At 41.1% G+C, this 20,568-nt stretch overlaps 1 protein-coding gene across 4 annotated transcripts in view; it reads right to left on the bottom strand.

The window, feature by feature from the left end:
- Positions 1-20,568, bottom strand: part of spata20 (spermatogenesis associated 20) — a 146,755-nt gene that overhangs the window by 81,358 nt on the left and 44,829 nt on the right. For all 4 annotated transcript variants that reach the window (XM_058989986.1, XM_034039619.3, XM_034039620.3 and 1 more), the window contains 2 exons: positions 13,731-13,930; positions 6,748-6,828 (listed from right to left, as the gene is read on the bottom strand). In XM_058989986.1, the coding sequence (XP_058845969.1) occupies positions 6,748-6,828; positions 13,731-13,930 (281 nt within the window). The remainder of the gene's footprint in view (positions 1-6,747; positions 6,829-13,730; positions 13,931-20,568) is intronic.

Here is a 20,568-nt window from a genome sequence, read left to right as displayed (position 1 = left end):
CACTGCACATCAAATTGGGCCTTATGAAACAATTTGTCAGAGCTCTAGATAAGGAGTCGGCAGCCTTCAAGTACCTTCAAGACTTCTTCCCTAAGCTGTCTGAGGCAAAGGTCAAAGCCGGTGTCTTTGTCGGACCACAGATAAAGAAGATCCTGGAGTGCAATGAATTCCCCAAGAAGCTCACTAGTAAGGAGAAAGCGGCTTGGAACAGCTTTCTCGCAGTGGTTCGGGGCTTCCTGGGCAATCACAAAGGCCGAAAACTATGTGGAGCTGGTTGAGACTCTGGTGAAGAACTACGGCACAATGGGCTGTAGGATGTCCCTCAAAGTCCATATCCTTGATGCTCATCTTGATAAATTCAAGGAGAACATGAGAGCGTACTCGGAGGAGCAAGGCGAGCGCTTCCACCAGGATATACTGGACTTTGAACGCCGCTACCAAGGACAGTATAACGAGAACATGATGGGAGACTACATTTGGGGGCTGATTCATGAAAGTGATTTACAGTATAATCGTAAATCACGAAAAACTACTCACTTCTAAATCTTTTGTAGTCATTTTTTTTATTACTTTAGTATAAATACATGTTAATTTGGATTCATATGTTGTTTTTTTCTGACTTTATGTGAACGAAAAGACACAAATTCACCCGTTTGTGGGGAATAATAGCCATTTTCTATACTTTTGAGGCATAAGCAATTAGGAAATAACACTTACTACCCAGGAACAAAAATTGTGTTACATAGTGTAATACAACCATAAAAGGCTGTTTTTTTTATTATGACTGATTATATACATATAAGCTGCTTTTTGTAATGAAGGTGGATTTAATTATTCTAATTGAACTGTTTAGAGCACAGATTCCTCTGGGATCCGAGGGATGAACAATATTTTAGAAGAGGAAAACGAGACAGGCAAAACTCCCTGAATTCTAGGTGTTAGTGGCACGGGAACAGCATATAACAGTATTTTACAGCATATAAAGAAATTAAGAATTATAGTTCATTTTTATCTACGTGTAGTACTGTACGTTAAATTGAGTTTTACATATTTGGTTTATTTGCTTTTATTCTGTAAACATTACTACTTTATTATTATAATTATTAGTTGTTCAATTATTTAAAGATGACAGTAATACTAAATAGTTGTACTGATGCTTGGTATTTGTAAGTATATGACCTGAAAACCAGAATCACGTGACGTAGTTCTTAAATATGATTGGATATTGCTTGGATTTGTATCGAATGCGAGTTATTATTATTATTTATTTCTTAGCAACTTACAATTGTTACAAGATATCACATTATACATTATTTCACATTATACAGATATCACATTATTTTACATACAATTACCCATTTATACAGTTGGGTTTTTACTGGAGCAATCTAGGTAAAGTACCTTGCTCAAGGGTACAACAGCAGTGTCCCCCACTGGGGATTGAACCCACAACCCTCCGGTCCAGAGTCCAGAGCCCTAACCACTACTCCACACTGCAGTTAACTGTTAGTTGTATCGTGTAACAGGTCAAATGTCTTTTCACTGTGTCCGTTTATACACTGTACCTGTCTATGTTTATTTTTCTTTCTCATACATTGTAATTGCTTTGGCAAAACTTGTTTTTTCCTGTCATGCCAATAAAGCTTACTGAATTGAATTGGAGAGAGATCAGAGAGATCAGAGAGAGACCAGAGAGAACAGGGAGAGAGCACAGAGAGACCAGAGAGAACAAGGAGAGAGCACAGAGAGCAGAGAGAGAGCAGAAAGGGAGCACAGAGAGCAGAAAGGGAGCACAGAGAGCAGAAAGGGAGCACAGAGAGCAGAAAGGGAGCACAGAGAGCAGAAAGGGAGCACAGAGAGCAGAGAGGGAGCACAGAGAGCAGAGAGGGAGCACAGAGAGCAGAGAGGGAGCACAGAGAGCAGTACCACACACCATTCGGAAGAGATTGTGTACTAATGTAATTTGGCCTGTGGTATAGAGCACATTATTTCATCAGATTTCCTAAAATTAACCTGTAAATAAGAACAAACAAATAAAAGAATACTTAGAAGTGAAGAAAGAAAGAAAGAAAGGGCCACAAACTCCCCTGGCAGGCGTTTTTGTGAGGAACGCACTTTCCAAATGAGCCTATACTGCAGAGGAATGGTCACATATCCTTACAGAAGCATTTGAAGAGCTTGCAGACTAGAATCAATCCAGTGCTATCCAGCCCCTCCATGTTGACAGGTTTATCAATTTCAACCCTGTAAAACTGTACCCCGCACTTCAATTCCCTATCCTGGTTCCGATTGGTTCAGCCTTATTCTGTTGCCATGACGGCAGGATATTCCCCTCTCAGTAAGTGGGGGGCCGTGGGGGAGGAAGGGGTTTGATGGTCCGACATAGATTGTAATTTGAAGCGATGACTTAATCAAACGCCTCTGCATTCCCAGCACTGAGTAGATGCTGCTCTCCTTGAGTCAAAGAAGAGGAGAGTAAATAAACTGTTGAGCCCTTGGGGTGGACTCAACTGTGAATTCCCAAGGTTTGCATGCATTCATGAGAGAGAGAGGAGAGAGGGGAGAGAGAGAGAGAGAGAGATGGGAAAGACAGAGAGAGAGAGAGAAAGAGGGGGGGGGAGAGGGAGATAAGAGAAAACATGACGACCAAAAAGCCTATCTTTTTTACTGCACTTAATAACATCTCTGTTACTCTAGTGCTTATTCACACCACACTGCAATGTCCCAAATGCCAGAGTATAATGGGAGTTTGTGACAGCCCTCCTGCCCCTGTAGTTTTACAGGATAGGGATACCGCTTGTGGCAGTTGTCTGGATAATCTTTGATGGTAAAGCATTGTAAATGAATGATATAATCACTGTCAAACCATACTGTAGTATAGGCATTTGAAGAAGCATGCGAAACTGCAGTTACTTTCCAGATTCAGCATAGAGGATAAAGTGCTATCCCCAGTTTATAGGAGCCTCGGAGTGTGTGATATTAATTTGGCAAAGGTTGGTGCAAAACCAAGGCAGTTACCTTGTTCGCCAGGTAGACTGGGACAGAAGGATGGAGGGTTTAGACAAAGAACCGAAGGGGGCTATAAAACCTGGGAGAAGGTTGTTCTGGTCATGGAGGTCTGTGGCAATGCGCCCCACCCCTGTGTGCATTTGTGTGTTGTGTGTATGGTGCGTATGTTAATGTTGGTGTATAGTCATTGGTACACGGGATATAAACGGGTCTGTGTTTCACGTGTATTTAAAAAAGGTAGATTTGTATTTAGGCACGAGGAGAGCACAAATCACTTCACGTGCTGGTTAAATGTAATATGTGAGCACGGGGTTGCACAGAATTAATTCACGTGCTGGAATTCAAGTGAATAATTAATTAGTAATTGAATCCCAGCACAACAGTATATATAGATGCACATTTTCACTCAGTCGGGGTTGGGTGTTCGGTGAGTGGAGAACGGGAGAGAGGAGGAGAAATAAAGTAAAAGAACGTAACGTAAAAATAGTGTTTTCACTCACCGTGTTTGTCTGTCGCACAGTGCTGTCTGAGAAACTGCAGACACAATTCCATAAACAAGGCCCAAGGAAAACAACATTTATTTTCTTCTTCATATATTGTCACCATGATGTATTTAGTTTATTAACATTTTTATTGCATTTTACTTTGTAGAACAAATTACACAACACGCTATTAAACCCTGACTAAGAAAACTGGTTCAAACACTCATTTCGAGACTTTCACTGAAAAGTAAACAAATCATTCAGGATTACCATTGAACATCAATTTCAGCAAATGGTTTTGGAAGATAATTTAAACAAAGCCTTCATATACCTGAAGCGGTATCCAGAGCCCCTTGAGCATCAACACACAGGGAGGACAAAGGCACTCCACAATGCCCTGAGAAATGGGGGTTTCAGGCCTCTAGTAACTACCCAGCCCCAATCTGTTTACTAGATAGCGACATGACAACACATATACATCATGCCTCCCGCACGCGAGAGTGGTAGCACACCGTGCTGGATCTGATTCACTCTTTGCATGCAGAGGGATTTTCAGTGCAGTCCTAATGTTATAATGCTTTCCAGCTTATCCACAACAAGAGTTTATCCACTACGTTGTGCACAGGGTGTCCCTCATTGTAGAGGTGCAGCTGTGCAGTTTGGGTTCTGTCTGCTCAAACTGTGCGAAACATGGCGTATTGACTTTTTTGTGTTCTGTGTTCTATGCAGAGGATGACAGGTATAGGTCACACTTATTATATATAGAGAATTGCCAATTATCCAGTTGCTTTCAAACTTAGATTGAGCATATATAAAACTGGGGATTTGTATGTATGCTACACTTACAGTTTTACATTTACACAGGTCTCATGGTGAAGATCTACTTTTTCATGATTGCCTGTAGCTCGTCACCCAAATCAAAAGTGTTTCAGTGCTTTTTTCCAAACCTGGCCAACCTCGGAAATTCTTGCTGTACGTCAAAGGTCACTGGGGGATTGTGGGACTGTATTGTGTTTTGTTTTAAAGAAACTGGTGTAACAAATACATTTACCCACAGGCTCATTACAAATAAAAAATAATCTGGTTAAGGAGGAGAGCACAGCCAAACAAACAAACAGCCAGGTTTTGTCGTTGTGTTTACCATGAATAAAAAAAAAGCGACTTCAGACTTTTTGTCTTGTGTGCCGAAGCAAGATGAACATTGTTCAATCTAACAAAGTTCTCTGCTTTCGGTGAATAAAATAAAGCTTAAAGAAAAACAATTTTAAGAAATGTCATATGCGTGCTTTACCTATATGAAAGAAAATCAGCCACAATGGCAGCGATTCCCCTGTCGGTGTCTTCTCTACACGTGCCTCTGGGCTATGTGAGGACACACTTCCTTTGTAGCCAGTTTGGCTACATTGAGTATGAGATACAAACCCTGACCAGATGGCCGCGCTCAGCCGCTTGGGCGAGCTGTGGAAACACCCTGCGTTGTTGCCGTGGGCTGCTGTAGCCAGGAGCACCAGGCAGTGCAAATGAGGCAGAAGTCACTTGTTTCACATGAGAGAAGAAGCAGAATGTCTAGTTATGTTGACAAAAAATAAATATACTGGTGAAAAATAAGTTCCTTTATAAAAAGGTTAGCATGGTAAATTTGCACAGTAATTTTCATATGGTTATACTGCGCATTTAGCATAGTTTGCCATGTTTTTTTAATTTTATTTTGCTTTACGGTACCACAGCTCCATGGGCTTTACTGCGCTTGCCTATGCTTCACGTTCACCATGATCTCACTATGCTTCATCCCACTTTGCTCCGCTTTTATTGTGGGAGACTTTATACAGGGTTTACTGATTCACTATGTACAGTATAAGAATAGTTATCGAGTGTTTGTTTCTATGTGAACACAATCAAGGCAAGCTCTTGCAGCACTCACATGCAAATACAGTGCAGCTGTGCAGATCGGATTGCAGGGCACATCAGCATCTCAAAGTCAATCACTGGTAACAGCAGCTGACTGACAAGGTGAAGCTGCAAGGTTATAATTAGAAGATGTACGCTGTGAAAATCACAAGACTGGGTCCAGACTCTCAATTTCACAGTTTTGGGTACTGAGGGAACTATATCTAGATCTGTCCACACACACATTGAATGATTCATAAGTTGAATAATTTAAACCCTGCTATGCTTTCTTCCTGCTTGATGAAAGAAAATCTCCATTCCAGTACACGCCCTCTGAATGGTGTGTGTCAATGTAGACAATAAAGAAGTCTGCTTCCTCGCTGTCCTATATGCTCAATCTATCTAATTAAATTTAGTATAGCAAATAAACTGGATGCTTTTCATATCAGCATATCACAGTAACAGGACAGTGCTCTTCTCTAACAAAGCTAGGAAGGAGGCTTTGAATAGACTTTATAAACACACACAGTACTCAAGTTACTGAACAAACAGCAGGATCAGTATTAACATATTTTTAACTACTAAACCTTTTTTATTTTTTTATTTTGCTAATGCATTTTAGGACCTAACGGTAACTTAAATATTGAAACTTACACAAATGCACAAACCTGCACACAAATCCTAATTCAAAAATAAAACATTAGCTGTACTTTTATTCTTTTACATGTTTTACAAACAGTTCACAAACCACGTTCGCTTTTGTGTACCTGAACTGAGGAATTGCTCCATGTAACAAGAAGTTTTTTTTTTTTTGCTTTTTTTTTTGTATTGAGGTATTATTTAGGCTATTGGAAATACACACGAAGCAACATCTTCCATTGTTGTGATAATGAAGCCTGAATACTACCAAACCACAAATGGAATTCTGAGCAAACAGCATACACAGTGTGCATTAGCAACAAAAAATGTGCTGTATAAAATAAATAAACAAAAAAACTTTAAATGTTATTTTTTGAACGTACCCATTTTCTAATAGCAATAGAACCCTCAAAAAAGGGCTTTAACGTCTGTTAAGGCCCGCCTCCTGCTATTAAATGTCCCGAGCCAAAGGCACGAGGTGGGCCTTAACAGACAATAAAGCCTTCTTTTGAGGGTTCTATTGCTTAATTAGAAAACTTTATATAATGCAAAGATATTTCTTTAAATGCTTTCAAGAAGTTTCTGGATTAAAGAGCCACAGGGCAGAGTGTAATTCCAGTTCATATTTTGAAGGTTAAGTTAAAGACTGCTCTTTTTAATCAGGATTGTGTTTAACTGACGCTGCAGGGTTGCTCAGGCCGTGTAGAAATATCACCAGGGTGGGGCCTACCTTGTTGGGTACAAAGTGCGAGTTGACACAGCTAATCAGCTGCTGGGTGTCCTGGGAGTGAGGCTGGCCAGCAATAACAACCTGTCCAGTGAGAGGGAGAGAGAGAGAGAGAAAGCAAAGGTCACTGTTTGACAGGGACTGTGTCTAATGAAGCTGTGAGCTGACAGCTGCCTGCCTGGCTGCCCTTTCCAACTCTTGTTATATCAGCTCGTGGGACCCCCTCTGAGAGGTGAGAGGTGAGAGGTAAGCCGTGATTCTTCTGCTTAGATTTGGGGAGGCGAGAGATTTACACACCTTTCACCTCGATGATCCAGGATCAAAGTGAGCTGGCATTTAAGGCTTTCCCACTTGCTACGGATCTTTAGTGTTGGTACCAGCATCAGTATTGAGCTTCGCAGTACTGTGGTCTCTATTCACAAACTTTGACTCAGGAGTTACGTAAATAATGTTTTGTATGAATAAAATCAAGTTTGATATTCCTGAATCTTTTCTAGACTATTGGCCGTTTCATTAACAGGAAAGAACAGTTTAATAAACAGCACACTTTATTTTATTCATAAAACAGACTTTGAACAAAATATTCTTTAAACAGATCCAGAGTTAAAGCTTTGTGAGATCCATGTATGTAGAACTTTACAGAAGCAAAGTGAGTTTTTGCAGCTGTGTGGTATATACGAGGGACACAGTACACTCAGGTTATTGTTAAGCGTTGATTACTGGGCTCATCGAGGGGATATCAGTCTTCCTATAGAAGTGCAGTATGTTATACCAGCGACAGAGATTGTTGTCTCAGAAGCACAAGGTGTCCTCCAGTTCTAGCTATAATATAACCTCGTTCGTAATAAAAAAAGGGTGACAGTTCTGCTCTGAGTTTGACTTCTAATGATTCAGTTATTAGGCTGTTTTCCCTGTTGACAGACAGACAGGCTTTCATGAAATTACCCAGAAGTGCCGGTGTAACAGGATATCCTGAGAATAAAGCAGAGGAACGGAGATCTCATGTTGTGTTTCTTTCAGAACTGCACACTGGAGCGATGTACATGCTGATTCTCCTCTGAGTTTGACTTCACCAGACTTCATTTTCAGTGTTTAAACAATAGCCAATTTGCGGTACTAATTTGCCCTTTTCATACCATTGTAACAAGAAGCATAAATTGTGACAATAAGATTAGCTGACTATCACCAAAAGTTGATTTCACCAAAAACCTGGCAAAAAGATCATTAAATGCCTTATTAGGTAATGCACTGATTACAATAGTTTTCATAAACACAATTTCTAATACAGTGTGTTAGACTGTGCATAGTAATAATAATAAAGCTGTAACATATATACATTGTATAGTTCTTTCAGGTTGTTCTACCATACCTTATATTCATAAAATTTGATCACTGCTTTGCAGCTTGCTTACATGTGAGCCTTCCAATCGCAGCACTTCAATGGGGATAATAAATGGAGGGTGACATTACCAGGAGTGCAGGTTTGACTGTATTGTTGTTGTTGCTACAATACTGAAGCTGTTTGTTTTTAAAAACAGTCTGTTGTATCCATGGTAACAACAGTTTATTGTGAATGACAATTACTTGGAATCTACTTAGCTGTATCCACTGCAACCAACCATTACTTCACCATTATATTAAAACACACAGATTAGTTTTAAATAAAACGCAGGGCCTTTATCAATGATTTTAATGATTTAGACTGATATAGTAAGCAAACTCGTTAAATTTGCAGACGACACAAAAATAGGAGGAGTGGCAAACACTGTTGCAGCAGCAAAGGTCATTCAAAAGGATCTAGACAGCATTCAAAAATGGGCAGACACATGGCAAATGAAATTTAATAGAGAAAAGTGTAAAGTATTGCATGCGGGCAATAAAAAATGTGCATTATAAATATCATATGGGAGATGTGAAATTGAAGAAGGGAACTATGAAAAAGACCTAGGAGTTTATGTTGACTCAGAAATGTCTTCATCTAGACAATGTGGAGAAGCTATAAAAAAGGCCAACAAGATGCTTGGATATGTTGTGAAAAGTGTTGAATTTAAATCAAGGGAAGTAATGTTAAAACTTTACAATGCATTAGTAAGACCTCACCTAGAATATTGTGTTCAGTTCTGGTCACCTCGTTACAAAAAGGATATTGCTGCTCTAGAAAGAGTGCAAAGAAGAGCGACCAGAATTATCCTGGGTTTAAAAGGCATGTCGTATGCAGACAGGCTAAAAGAATTGAATCTATTCAGTCTTGAACAAAGAAGACTACGCGGCGATCTGATTCAAACATTCAAAATCCTAAAAGGTATAGACAATGTCAACCCAGGGGACTTCTATGACTTGAAAAAAGAAACAAGGTCACAAATGGAGATTAGATAAAGGGGCATTCAGAACAGAAAATAGGAGGCACTTTTTTACACAGAGAATTGTGAGGGTCTGGAACCAACTCCCCAGTAATGTTGTTGAAGCTGACACCCTGGGATCCTTCAAGAAGCTGCTTGATGAGATTCTGGGATCAATAAGCTACTAACAACCAAACGAGCAAGATGGGCTGAATGGCCTCCTCTCGTTTGTAAACTTTCTTATGTTCTTAATACAGGATGGTCACTTAGCAACCCTGTAAGTTAAAACAACAGACTCTAAATGTTAATTACCGATATAAGAAAGCTCAGCTCACCGCTACCACCCCCGCGCTGACTCAGGAGAGGCAAAGACGTGTGCTGTCAGCCGACCGCTTTTTTTCACACTGCAGACTCACTGTGCAGCCACCTCAGATCTATTTCTAAAGTTTTACTACATGCTTTCTTGCATGTATCCAACTAATCACTGAACTGTACTGTGCAGTGATTGTTGGATGCTCTTTTCATTTGAAGAGCAATATTGGCAGTTTTTGCACAGCTTTTCTTCCGATTTTTATGTAGATGACCTTGTCACTTATTGTACTATATAAACTGTATTTGTATTGCTCTTAATTGTATTATTACTTGTACTGTGATTCTTGAAATGTATTTTTGTTTACGATTGTAAGTTGCCCTGGATAAGGGTGTCTGCTAAGAAATAAATAATAATAATAATAATAATAATAATAATAATAATAATAATAATAATAATAAATACATATATCTCCTTGGGTGATCCGCAGGCAAAAAGGGCCAAACAAATGAAATGAACACAGAGATATCTGCCATGACTCCCCTGTGCACTGAGGTCCTTATTGGAAAATGATGCCAAAAAGGAGGATCACCAAAGAACATTAAGACATGACTATTTGTATTACTGACCTTCTGAACTTGTTTCAGATTCTCCGTGAAAGACACGTTCAGTAAATCAGTAAGTCTAGACCTAAATCAGTAATGCTGGCTTTTAATTTTACTTTATTAATTATGAAAACAAGGATTCTTCTGCGGATTTTCCCCTGGGGGTACAAATATCCAGGGGAACCAACATTCGTTTATACTGGGATTAAAGAACAGACAGGTTCTGGGTTGTAGAGAGGATCACACCATTAATTTCAACTGGGATTTGGTTTAGGACACATTATACCGAATGCCTGTTTGTGAGGGGCTGGATTAGACAGTGTTTACTGTATATAAGTGAATAATCACATTCAAAGAACACAAGGGTTCAAATTGATAGATGTTTTCCATCCAACTCATTCACTTTGCTGTTGATTATCTGGAAGTATCTGCCCATTATTGCATTAAAATGATGAAACAAACAGGTTGCACAAGTAGGCTCAAAACAAACACTATTACAACAGGTGACTGATTTATACCCAATATTCGAACACACATTTCTTGAGACGTATTGGAAGGCAAAAATCTATGTCTGTGTCCACCAAAGATAAAAGAATTGAAAAACACGTATAACAACTTGTTTTGCCTTGCACCGATTGACCACTTTGCCAGAATTAGCGCGAGAGTTTCTAAAATGGCAAGTGAAAAAATAGGTCTGTTTCATGTGTGGGATTGATTATACATATATAAAAAAAAAACAGAGGATCAAAACAGCTGCTCTTAACCCTCTATTTCAGTTTTAGATGCGAAAAAGCAAAAACTGACCAGATCAAGATGTACACACATAGTGATCTCTACCTAAAGCTGCAGATTCAGGAAGCGTGTCAGAATTAGAGGATACAGATGCTGGTACAGAGAAATGCCTCTTGCTTTTCAACACTGGCCCAACTTGCAGGAAGTTAAATTTGACAGTTTTCGTTTGTTTGTTCAGCTAAAAAAGGCACATGTAAACCTCAGTACTGACGTTATTACTTTAGGAAAATGTGTCTATGTACCAGAGTGAGTGATTTGTTAAGATATATGAATGGGTGAATACTTACTACAGGCACTGTAAACAGAGAGATATTCTGCCTGGGAGCAAGAAAGTGGCTCAAATCTTTCTTGTATTGTCTCCCAAACGTATACTACTGCTGCAAACATGTTGACACTCATTTAGTATACTTTTCTTTCCTGTTATGTATAGCCAATATATCATATAGCTCTCAAAATACTTCATTTAGACCACTCCACAATAATTCTAGTTAATTACATTTAGCACTATACTAATATGCTTAATACATGCATTACTATGCACAGTATTAGTTTATCATACACAAACTCAAGGTTAACAGCTATTTACAGCAATATGATCATATTAAGGATGAAAAAACATTTACATTTTTGTGTTCTTAAATTTTTGGCATGTACAATATTTTTTTGTGAAATACAATAATTTGGAGACTCCAATATGATATATTCATTTTTCAGATCTTTTTCTTTTTTTTATTTTACCAGATCACATTTTGAAATTCAAATTCAACAGCAGAATGAAAGGGCGTTAGTAAACAGATGCAGAGCTTGATCTAAGGAAAGTAATTCCTTTTGTAACTATTATACTTGTTATATAAGAAGAATACTCTGTGAATGTTCAGAGAGTGCTGTGGTTGTTTCACGCATGACGACAGCTGTAACCAAGCCATTCGATCTCTCTGGGGTTATTCAATATACTTAAGCACTCTTCTGAACGTTCATGGTGTTTCCTCTATTTATGCCAGAAGAGACAGGGTCTGCTGTGTGTATTAAAAGCGAACGATGCTAACAAGAGGGAAGTGAAGTTGTTTTGGTACATAAAGCCTTTAAAGACACTGAAACAAAAAACAGGAACACAGGTACAAATAAAGACAACAAAAAAAGACTGACATTTACAACACAGGGAATTGTCAGAACATGAAGGCTATGAAGAGCTCTCTTTATCCGCTACAGTGCCTCCACAGTTATTGGTGTGCTGCCAGACTCCACTCTCTGAAAACTACTTTAGCAAGCTCACCTGCTGCCACGGCAACCTTGCAACACACTGCAGAACTGCGGGGTCATGGAGGGGGGCTTCATTCCCCTCAATGTACTTGTCACAAGCAATTTCTTGCAATACATTGAGGCCCCTTTGTGTACGAGAGAGCTACTTCAGCAACTCTGAACTGCACACACTGAGCCTGCTGCTAGAAAAGCTGTGCTTGTACTTCAGACAGCATGATAAAGGGATTGACCATCACTATGAATCCTCGGACAGTGGAAACTGAGTTGTCTTGCGATGGCAGGCTAGTTGGTTTTCTAAGCTGTTCGTACTGGTGCCTATAGATGTACACTTTCTCAAATGGCTTGTCTATTATAAAGTCAACCTGCTTATCACTCTCTCTTCATGTCCCCCCACTTATTTCACCACATTGAAATGTCCTGGCCAGAATATTACGGGAGTCAACAGGGACAAGCTCTTGATAATATCACTTTGGTTACTATCAGACTTTGGTTAAAATCACTCACATTATCAGACATACAACTGATTTTAATTTATATCGCTTATGGAAAACATAAGATTAAAAGGTTTACATGTAAGGTAGTTGCTGCACAGTATTAAAAGCTTTAGCATGTAAAGTATGGCATACATAACACTAATGTGTGTGTGTGTGTTTACAACACTTTGTGATTGTAATTATTACAATGTGTTGTACACACACACACACACACACAGTATAGGAGACTTAATTATTAATAATAATAATATTAAACGCTATTGTAATCAATGCAATACCTAGTCCTATACTGTATTTTGAGTTGTACAGCAAAACCGGCCCAGTTGGTGTCTCAGCACTTCTGTGTTTAATGCTTATAGTATTTTGCCAGGTTATTAGGAAAGTCTTGATGAAGTCAGCTCTGCTTATTTGGCACTTCAGTCCCTTTGAAGTGATACTTAACGTCTTTGACTGTATTTTAGCCTTCACATATGAGTTTACTAAAAACATTTTATTTTCCATAAACTGATGTCAAGCTACTGTAAGAAAAAACAACAATTTGGTGTGTTAACCTTTTGTGGTCCATTTATTCAGCGCGTGTCAGGCGCGTCAGGTCCAGTTTATTTTTACACGAGCTGTTTATTTTACACACGCTGTTTAAATGTAATTTTATTCACAGTAAAACAGGTTTAAAATGCACTGCATATCAAAAGGACACTCAGTACTGCATCTCCAGCCATGCCCCACCCCTTGTTCACTGTATTTATCACATATCTCCTCATAGTAGTGCATACTGATAAATCATCTCCTGATCACTCGATTTATTACCAAACTCCTCAATAATGCGATCCAAGTCATGATTGTATTACTATAACATCTCAAAAAGCTTGGCAAATGTCTGTGATATTCTTTGAGCACTGGATATCTTGTTTATGTCTGTGTTAAGTCTGTGGTGAAGGGACTGCTGTGAATGGTACTGTGCTGTGCTGTGCTGTACCTGTTTGAGTGAGTGGTGCTGTGCTGTACATATTTGAGTGAGTGATACTGTGCTGTACTTGTTTGAGTGAGTGATACTGTGCTGTACTGTGCTGTGCTGTGCTGTGCTGTACCTGTTTGAGTGAGTGGTACTGTGCTGTACTGTGATGTGCTGTGCTGTGCTGTGCTGTACCTGTTTGAGTGAGTGGTGCTGTGATGTGCTGTGCTGTACCTGTTTGAGTGAGTGGTACTGTGCTGTCAGGGCCCGGACCATCTCTGGCAGTGCGATAGGTATCTTGATGAGCCGATCTGAGAAGGCGGCGAGGATGTGTCTGGATCGCTCGGCCCACTCCCCTCGGCCGGTGTAATGGGACAGTCTCAGGAGGCTTAGCGCAGACACAGAGTTCGCACTCGGCTCAGCACCGTCCTGGTCTGGGAGGAAGACAAGAAACCTATCAGTATCACCTATCAGTATAGTTATTATTTACCAGGCTGTGGCAGGATAGCAGCAGATGGAAGACTCAGGGACAGAAAATGCAGTGAAACCAAAATATTTTAAAAGACAAAACACAAATAAAAATGCACAAGGGCCAAACAAAAGGTATAAACACTAAACAAAAGGTTTCCAACAAAACACTGGAACAAAATAAATCATTCTACAGACAACACTTACTCTGTGTATCTTCAAAACAAAACACTCCAAACCACCCTCTACACAAAGGGTTTCACCTGCCTTTTATACTCTGTGGCTGGAGCCCAATTAACTAATAATTACCAATTAAGCACTTAAGGCTCCAGCCACATTCTCACATGTATTTTCGCAGGGAGGAATTTAACCCCCTCCCTGCTGATCCAAACCAAAACAAGAAATCACAATAAACATAATGAAAATAGTAAAAATAACAATAACAAACAACACAAATTATAGGGGCGAGCTAGCACCCCATCACATTCTCCCCCCCTCCCCCCCCCCCCCCTGGTGGTGCTGCGACCTGGGAGTCAGGCCTAGCGACCAAAGGTCCAGACATGGAGCCTGGGTGTCCGGGAGCCCAGGCCGAGGGATCCAACCCCCAGGCGCCGGGCTGTGGCACAGGGGTGGTGGTCGGGGCTGTGGTAGTTGTGGTCTCCTCACCTCCCCTCCCCTTCTTTGTGGCCGGCAGCACCCCTTTGTGAGGCTCCGGCCACAGTACTTCCTGCTGCCATTCAGGATTGGCAGCGACCCAAGGAGAAGCAGGACCCTCGGGAGGCGACGGCGGCAGCGGACCCTCGGGAGGCGACGGCGGCAGCGGACCCTCGGGAGGCAAACTCGGGAGGGGAGCCCCTGGCCATGAAGGCGGCAGTGGGAGCTCCACCTCTCCCTTGTACTTTGTAACTGGTGACTCCCCAGGCGATGCGGAGCTCCAGGCAACCCCAGGCGAAGCAGGACAGGCAGCAACCCTAGGAGAAACAAAAGCGGAGCAGCAGGCAACCCCAGGCGATGCGGAGCAGCAGGCAACCCCAGGCGATGCAGAGCAGCAGGCAACCCCAGGCGATGCGGAGCAGCAGGCAACCCCAGGCGATGCGGAGCAGCAGGCAACCCCAGGCGATGCGGAGCAGCAGGCAACCCCAGGCGATGCGGAGCAGCAGGCAACCCCAGGCGATGCGGAGCAGCAGGCAACCCCAGGCGATGCGGAGCAGCAGGCAACCCCAGGCGATGCGGAGCAGCAGGCAACCCCAGGCGATGCGGAGCAGCAGGCAACCCCAGGCGATGCGGAGCAGCAGGCAACCCCAGGCGATGCGGAGTAGCAGGCAACCCCAGGCGATCCAGACGTGGTATCCCTGAGCGGAGCAGCCGTGGCATCCTTGGGCGGTGCGAGGCAGGCATCCTTGGGCGGTGTCAGGCAGGCATCCTTGGGTGGTGCCAGGCAGGCATCCTTGGGCGGTGCCAGGCAGGCATCCTTGGGCGGTGCCAACAGTGCAGGAAACTCCGGCAAGGGTGGCAGCGGCCAGAGTTCCTCTTCCCTGTTGGCAGTAGGAGGTAGAGTCCGCTCCAGCTTCTCTGGTGGCGGAAGCGGGAATAGCAGCTCGTTTCCCTCTGGTGGCGGAGGCGAGAACAGCAGCTCGTCTCCCTTTGGTGGTGGAGGCGAGAACAGCAGCTCGTCTCCCTCTGGTGGCGCTGCCGGCTCCACCGACAGTGGGGGTAGGGCTGGGGCTGGTGGCGCTGCCGGCTCCTGTGACAGCGGGGGTAGGGCTGCCAGCTCCTTCGACAGCAGGGGAAAGGCTGCCGGCTCCTCCAACAGCAGGGGAAAGGCTGCTGGCTCCTCCAACAGCAATGGAGGGCTGTCCTTCCATTCCTCCCCCCCCCCAAAAAAGGGGCTTGAGCCTGTAACTCTTCCCCTTCCAGCTCTGGAGATGGCAGCTCCTCCTCTTCCCGCTCTGGAGACTGCAGCGTTGGATCCTCCCCTTCTGGCTCTGTAGATGGCAGCTCCACCCTCTCTGGCTCGCAGGATGGCAGCTCCACCCACTCCGGTACCTGGAATGCTGGTATCTCTGTCATGTCTTGAGCAAGGTAATGGAGCACCATGGCTGTAGTCTCATGGAGGGATGCTGGGTGGTGCTGTCTCTCCCAGGCTTCCCATTGTTCCCCATCTCTATACCACAACGCTTTGATAGCAAGTGGGAGGTCGCTGCAGAGGTCCCCCTCTGCGTCCATCAGCCACTCCCAGATTTCCTGGGACGAGGGTGAACCCGGTGGCACTGGAGCTACCGGTGTTGCTGCTGATGCCTGGGCCGGTGCATAGGGACATCCAGCCCAGTTGTACCCGTCCTCCTCGCAGCGACCACACCAGTCAGCCGGTGGCTCCTTTGGGCATGCCCGCCAGCGATGGTCCTCCTTACCGCACCAACAGCACCACGGGAACAAGCTGGCTGGGTCCTCCAGCTGTTGCAGCTTCTGTTGCTGTTTCAGCTTCTGCTGCCACTGCCTGCTCTTCTTGCCCATTTTTTTAAATTTAATTTTTATTTTTTTTTCCAAAAACAAAACAAAAAAAAAACTGCACTTCCGCTCTGAGTCTCCAGAGGGCGCTATCCCAATTCTGACCCCACCTGTGGCAGGATAGCAGCAGAGGGAAGACTCAGGGACAGAAAATGCAGTGAAACCAAAATATTTTAATAGACAAAACACAAATAAAAAGGCACAAGGGCCAAACAAAAGGTTTCCAACAAAACACTGGAACAAAATAAATCATTCTACAGACAACACTTACTCTGTGTCTCTTCAAAACAAAACACTCCAAACCACCCTCACACAAAGGGTTTCACCTGCCTTTTACACTCTGTGGCTGGAGCTCAATTAACTAATAATTATCAATTAAACACTTAAGGCTCCAGCCACATTCTCACATGTATTTTCGCAGGGAGGAATTTAACCTCCTCCCTGCTGATCCAAACCAAAACAAGAAATCACAATAAACATAATGAAAATAGTAAAAATAACAATAACAAACAACACAAATTATAGGGGTGAGCTAGCACCCCATCGCACAGGCGTACTACTAATGTCCTTATTTACCACAGGAAATGTTACATTTCTGAAGCTTTGAAAAATAACCACTAGTGGTGTCCAACTGTAATGTCCACAGCTGTGTCAGTACCGTGAAGTGTCTGGAACAATCTCTACACAGAAACCAGTTTCAGATTGTCAAGTTCACAAAGCCAGGTGAATAAGTGAATATCAGAAAAAAACACATTAAGCACTAGGGCAGTGAAAATACTTGGAAAATCACAACACAGTGAGAGACTGGTCAATATAATACAACACATATAATATAACCTGTACCTTAACCTCAAGTAACCTCAGGAAACCAGAAGAAAATGAGGAGATATGAAAGAGAAACAAAGCAGGTAGCATAATCAACACAGTAGCATAATGTAAGCGGTATATTATGGCGTTAAACAGAAATTTTAAAATGACAGACGGGGCATCAAAAGTGAACTCTTAATATACATCTTGTGCTACCACAGCTGTGTTTAAATAGACATCAATGAAAAGGATATTGTTGTAAAACTCTCAGCTTACAATCAGAACATTTATTTTAAAAATGTAATTTCAGTGTTCAGATTATTTTTTTCGGACAAGGACAAGCATGTTCTGTTACAGTTGTTTGAAAAATATCTGATAAATAAAAATAATACTGTTTACTGGGTGTTAAAAGAAAACAATTTAAATACAAGTTAAATATATTAAATGGATGTTTATTTAGCACAACTATTACAATATTACAGTATGTATATTTTTATATTATTTTAAATGTGAAGTCTTTGTAGCCATGATCATTTAAGCCGTGACTGTGGTGAGATTATTACACACTTTTACCTGACAAAATCTTATAAAAAAATAAAGAGAGCCACAATGTACTCATTTAAATATCTGTTACGTCATCTTAGCGAGATCTCTAATATTGCGAGAGTTATTTTGCAACATTTTTTCAAATAAATAATGAAAGACAGTTTAATCTCATCATATTCTATAGTGGAGCCCCCACCTTCACCCCCAAATAAAAAGTGTGTTTCTATCAAAAAGCTTTTCATAATCATACAGTAGCTCCTCGCTATACCAGATGTGTTTGTCCGACATAAGGAGGTGTCAGGTTTAAAAAAATACAATAAAACTGCACACACATACATTTATACTGCTCAATCTATTTTAAATGTATAAATGTTGCGCTGAAATCACACTAATGTGTTTTGGGTAGGCTACACATTACATTATGAAAAAAATATAAATATGTACATTACGCCTATACAGTACACATTTTACAAATGTATACTATCAGTTTTTATTTAAGTAAGTCAGTGGTGCAGTGCTAAATTGTGCACAATTACAAACTATTCCTATACAGATGTTCAGAATGAGCTGGAGGGGTTAGCGGCATATGTGTTGCTCCCAACACACTGGGGAAACCATAAGTGTCATAGAAATTTGTTTCCAAGGCTTGTAAGTACACCCTGCTTTTAGGGAAAAATAGGTATTTGTGCGCCTCAAAAATGCACAACTGGCAACGCAGGAGAAGATGCAGGCTGGGAAATGCCAGCAAAAATTGCAACTATTTAAAACATGCTTTCAAAAGTTCTTAACAAATTGATGCAACTGTAAGTGTCACAATTGTCGGCAGCTTTAGTACATCTCATTATAATATTTGAGAACCCTCATTTGCACTATCCCCGCCCCTTTTTTGCGAATTTAAGCAGGAACGCCCATTATTACATATTCATCTAAGGCTGAATCGCAAAGAAAAACTGCTGCTGCAAAGCATTCCCTAAAAAGTCGCTAACAGCATTGCGCTTGTTTAGTACATTTCACCCTAGACTACCGACTCGTTTGCAACTGGTTTGCGACTATTGTGACAGGAAAGTTTAATACATCTACCCCTGAATGATCTACCGCTGTATCAACTGGGAGATGTGATTCTTTGTCGATGGAGTGATGACACATTTCTATCGAAACAAGCAAAGTGAAATGATTTTATATTCAACGGATAAAAGAAGGAAAGCAAATAATCACAGGTAAAATACGACTGTGTTAGTTGGTTTGATCATGACAGGTTCTATTTTAAAATCACACTGTCAGATTGGTATTGATTGGTACTCAATAAATGTGCAGACTAAGAAATAGAGATAGTAAATATTTAAAATATTGATTGTAGAGGAAGCATTTGATTTTGCTGGCCCCTCACTGAAATAAACTACTCAGATCCACAACAGAACTGCACCAATTAAAGACACAGATAAAACATTCCAATAAGATCTATGATATATGCATTTTACTACCACATAACAATGTCATATTGATATAATGTAAAGGCGAGCTATATATGGCTCTTTCGAATCAAGGTTTTTAATGGGTTTGACAAGACAGCAAGGACAAATCACAGTCCCTAATAGACACACATATAATGAGAATTTTTAAATATGCAACACATTCATTGAGCAGGACCGTACTGAAGCAGTAAACAGTTTCTACTATTTAGTCAGCTTGTTTATATATATATATATATATATATATATATATATATATATATATATATATACACACACACACACACACACATATATATTCCCTAGGATACTGGCTTAATGTTTGGAAAAGGTCACCTGGGTTGTCATGGCAACAGTGGCGAATCAACAATGAGGTTTGGGCTCATGGGGCCTCATTTACTAAAAGGGCACTAAATTTAAAGTTAGCGTTCACATAAAGTAGCAAGCCTAATCTAAATGTACTGCCCTACTTACTAGCAGAGAACGCATTAATTTATGTGCACACTATTTGGCTCATTTAAATGCCATAGTGCACGCTCTAAGTTTAGCGCGAGAGATCATTTAATGTGCACGATAATGTCCGAGACGACACGTGAAAAGCCCCAGCAGTCCAGGCGTATTTTTTGGTCAGTAGCTTATTGTGAAAGGTGAAGGTGGCTTACAATGACTAAAAATGAGCGATCAACAGACACAGCACTCAGCAGGGGACAGGCAGAGGCAACGTAAAGTGAAACTGCACTGCCTTCCTTTTAATTTTAATATGTATTCCTTGACTGATGTAAAAAAAGAAAAAACATTTTTCGTTTCTCCTTTAATGCATATACAATAAAAGTAGGGTTGCCACCTTTTCCACAGACCAAACCCAGACATATTTCTCCGTCAGTCTAGGTCTATCAAAACTGCAATATACTGTAATACAGTGTACCACCAGATATCGGTGTAAATCAAAAATCATTATTAGGCTTCCAAGTCAAAGGCTGAGGAAGCCTATTGTTATTGCTGTGTTTATTATTATTATTATTATTATTATTATTATTATTATTATTATTATTATTATTCCCAAACATCATCGCAGAGTTATGAAAACGCATAAGTAGATGCCTATGGCTGGACAACCTGACTGGCATCCCCAAATGAAAAAGTCACATGGTTCGACCGCCATCTTGGATCTCGTGGAAATTTTGGGAATTTTTCAAAACTCTTGCAGTTAAAAACAACTTAAGGTGGAACTATGACAATGGCAGCAGATAGTGCAGCAATGGCCTATAAAAAAC

This window comes from Acipenser ruthenus, chromosome 17 (assembly GCF_902713425.1).
Source record: "Acipenser ruthenus chromosome 17, fAciRut3.2 maternal haplotype, whole genome shotgun sequence".
Lineage (NCBI taxonomy): Eukaryota > Metazoa > Chordata > Actinopteri > Acipenseriformes > Acipenseridae > Acipenser > Acipenser ruthenus.
This window is presented reverse-complemented; position numbering and strand designations above follow the sequence as displayed.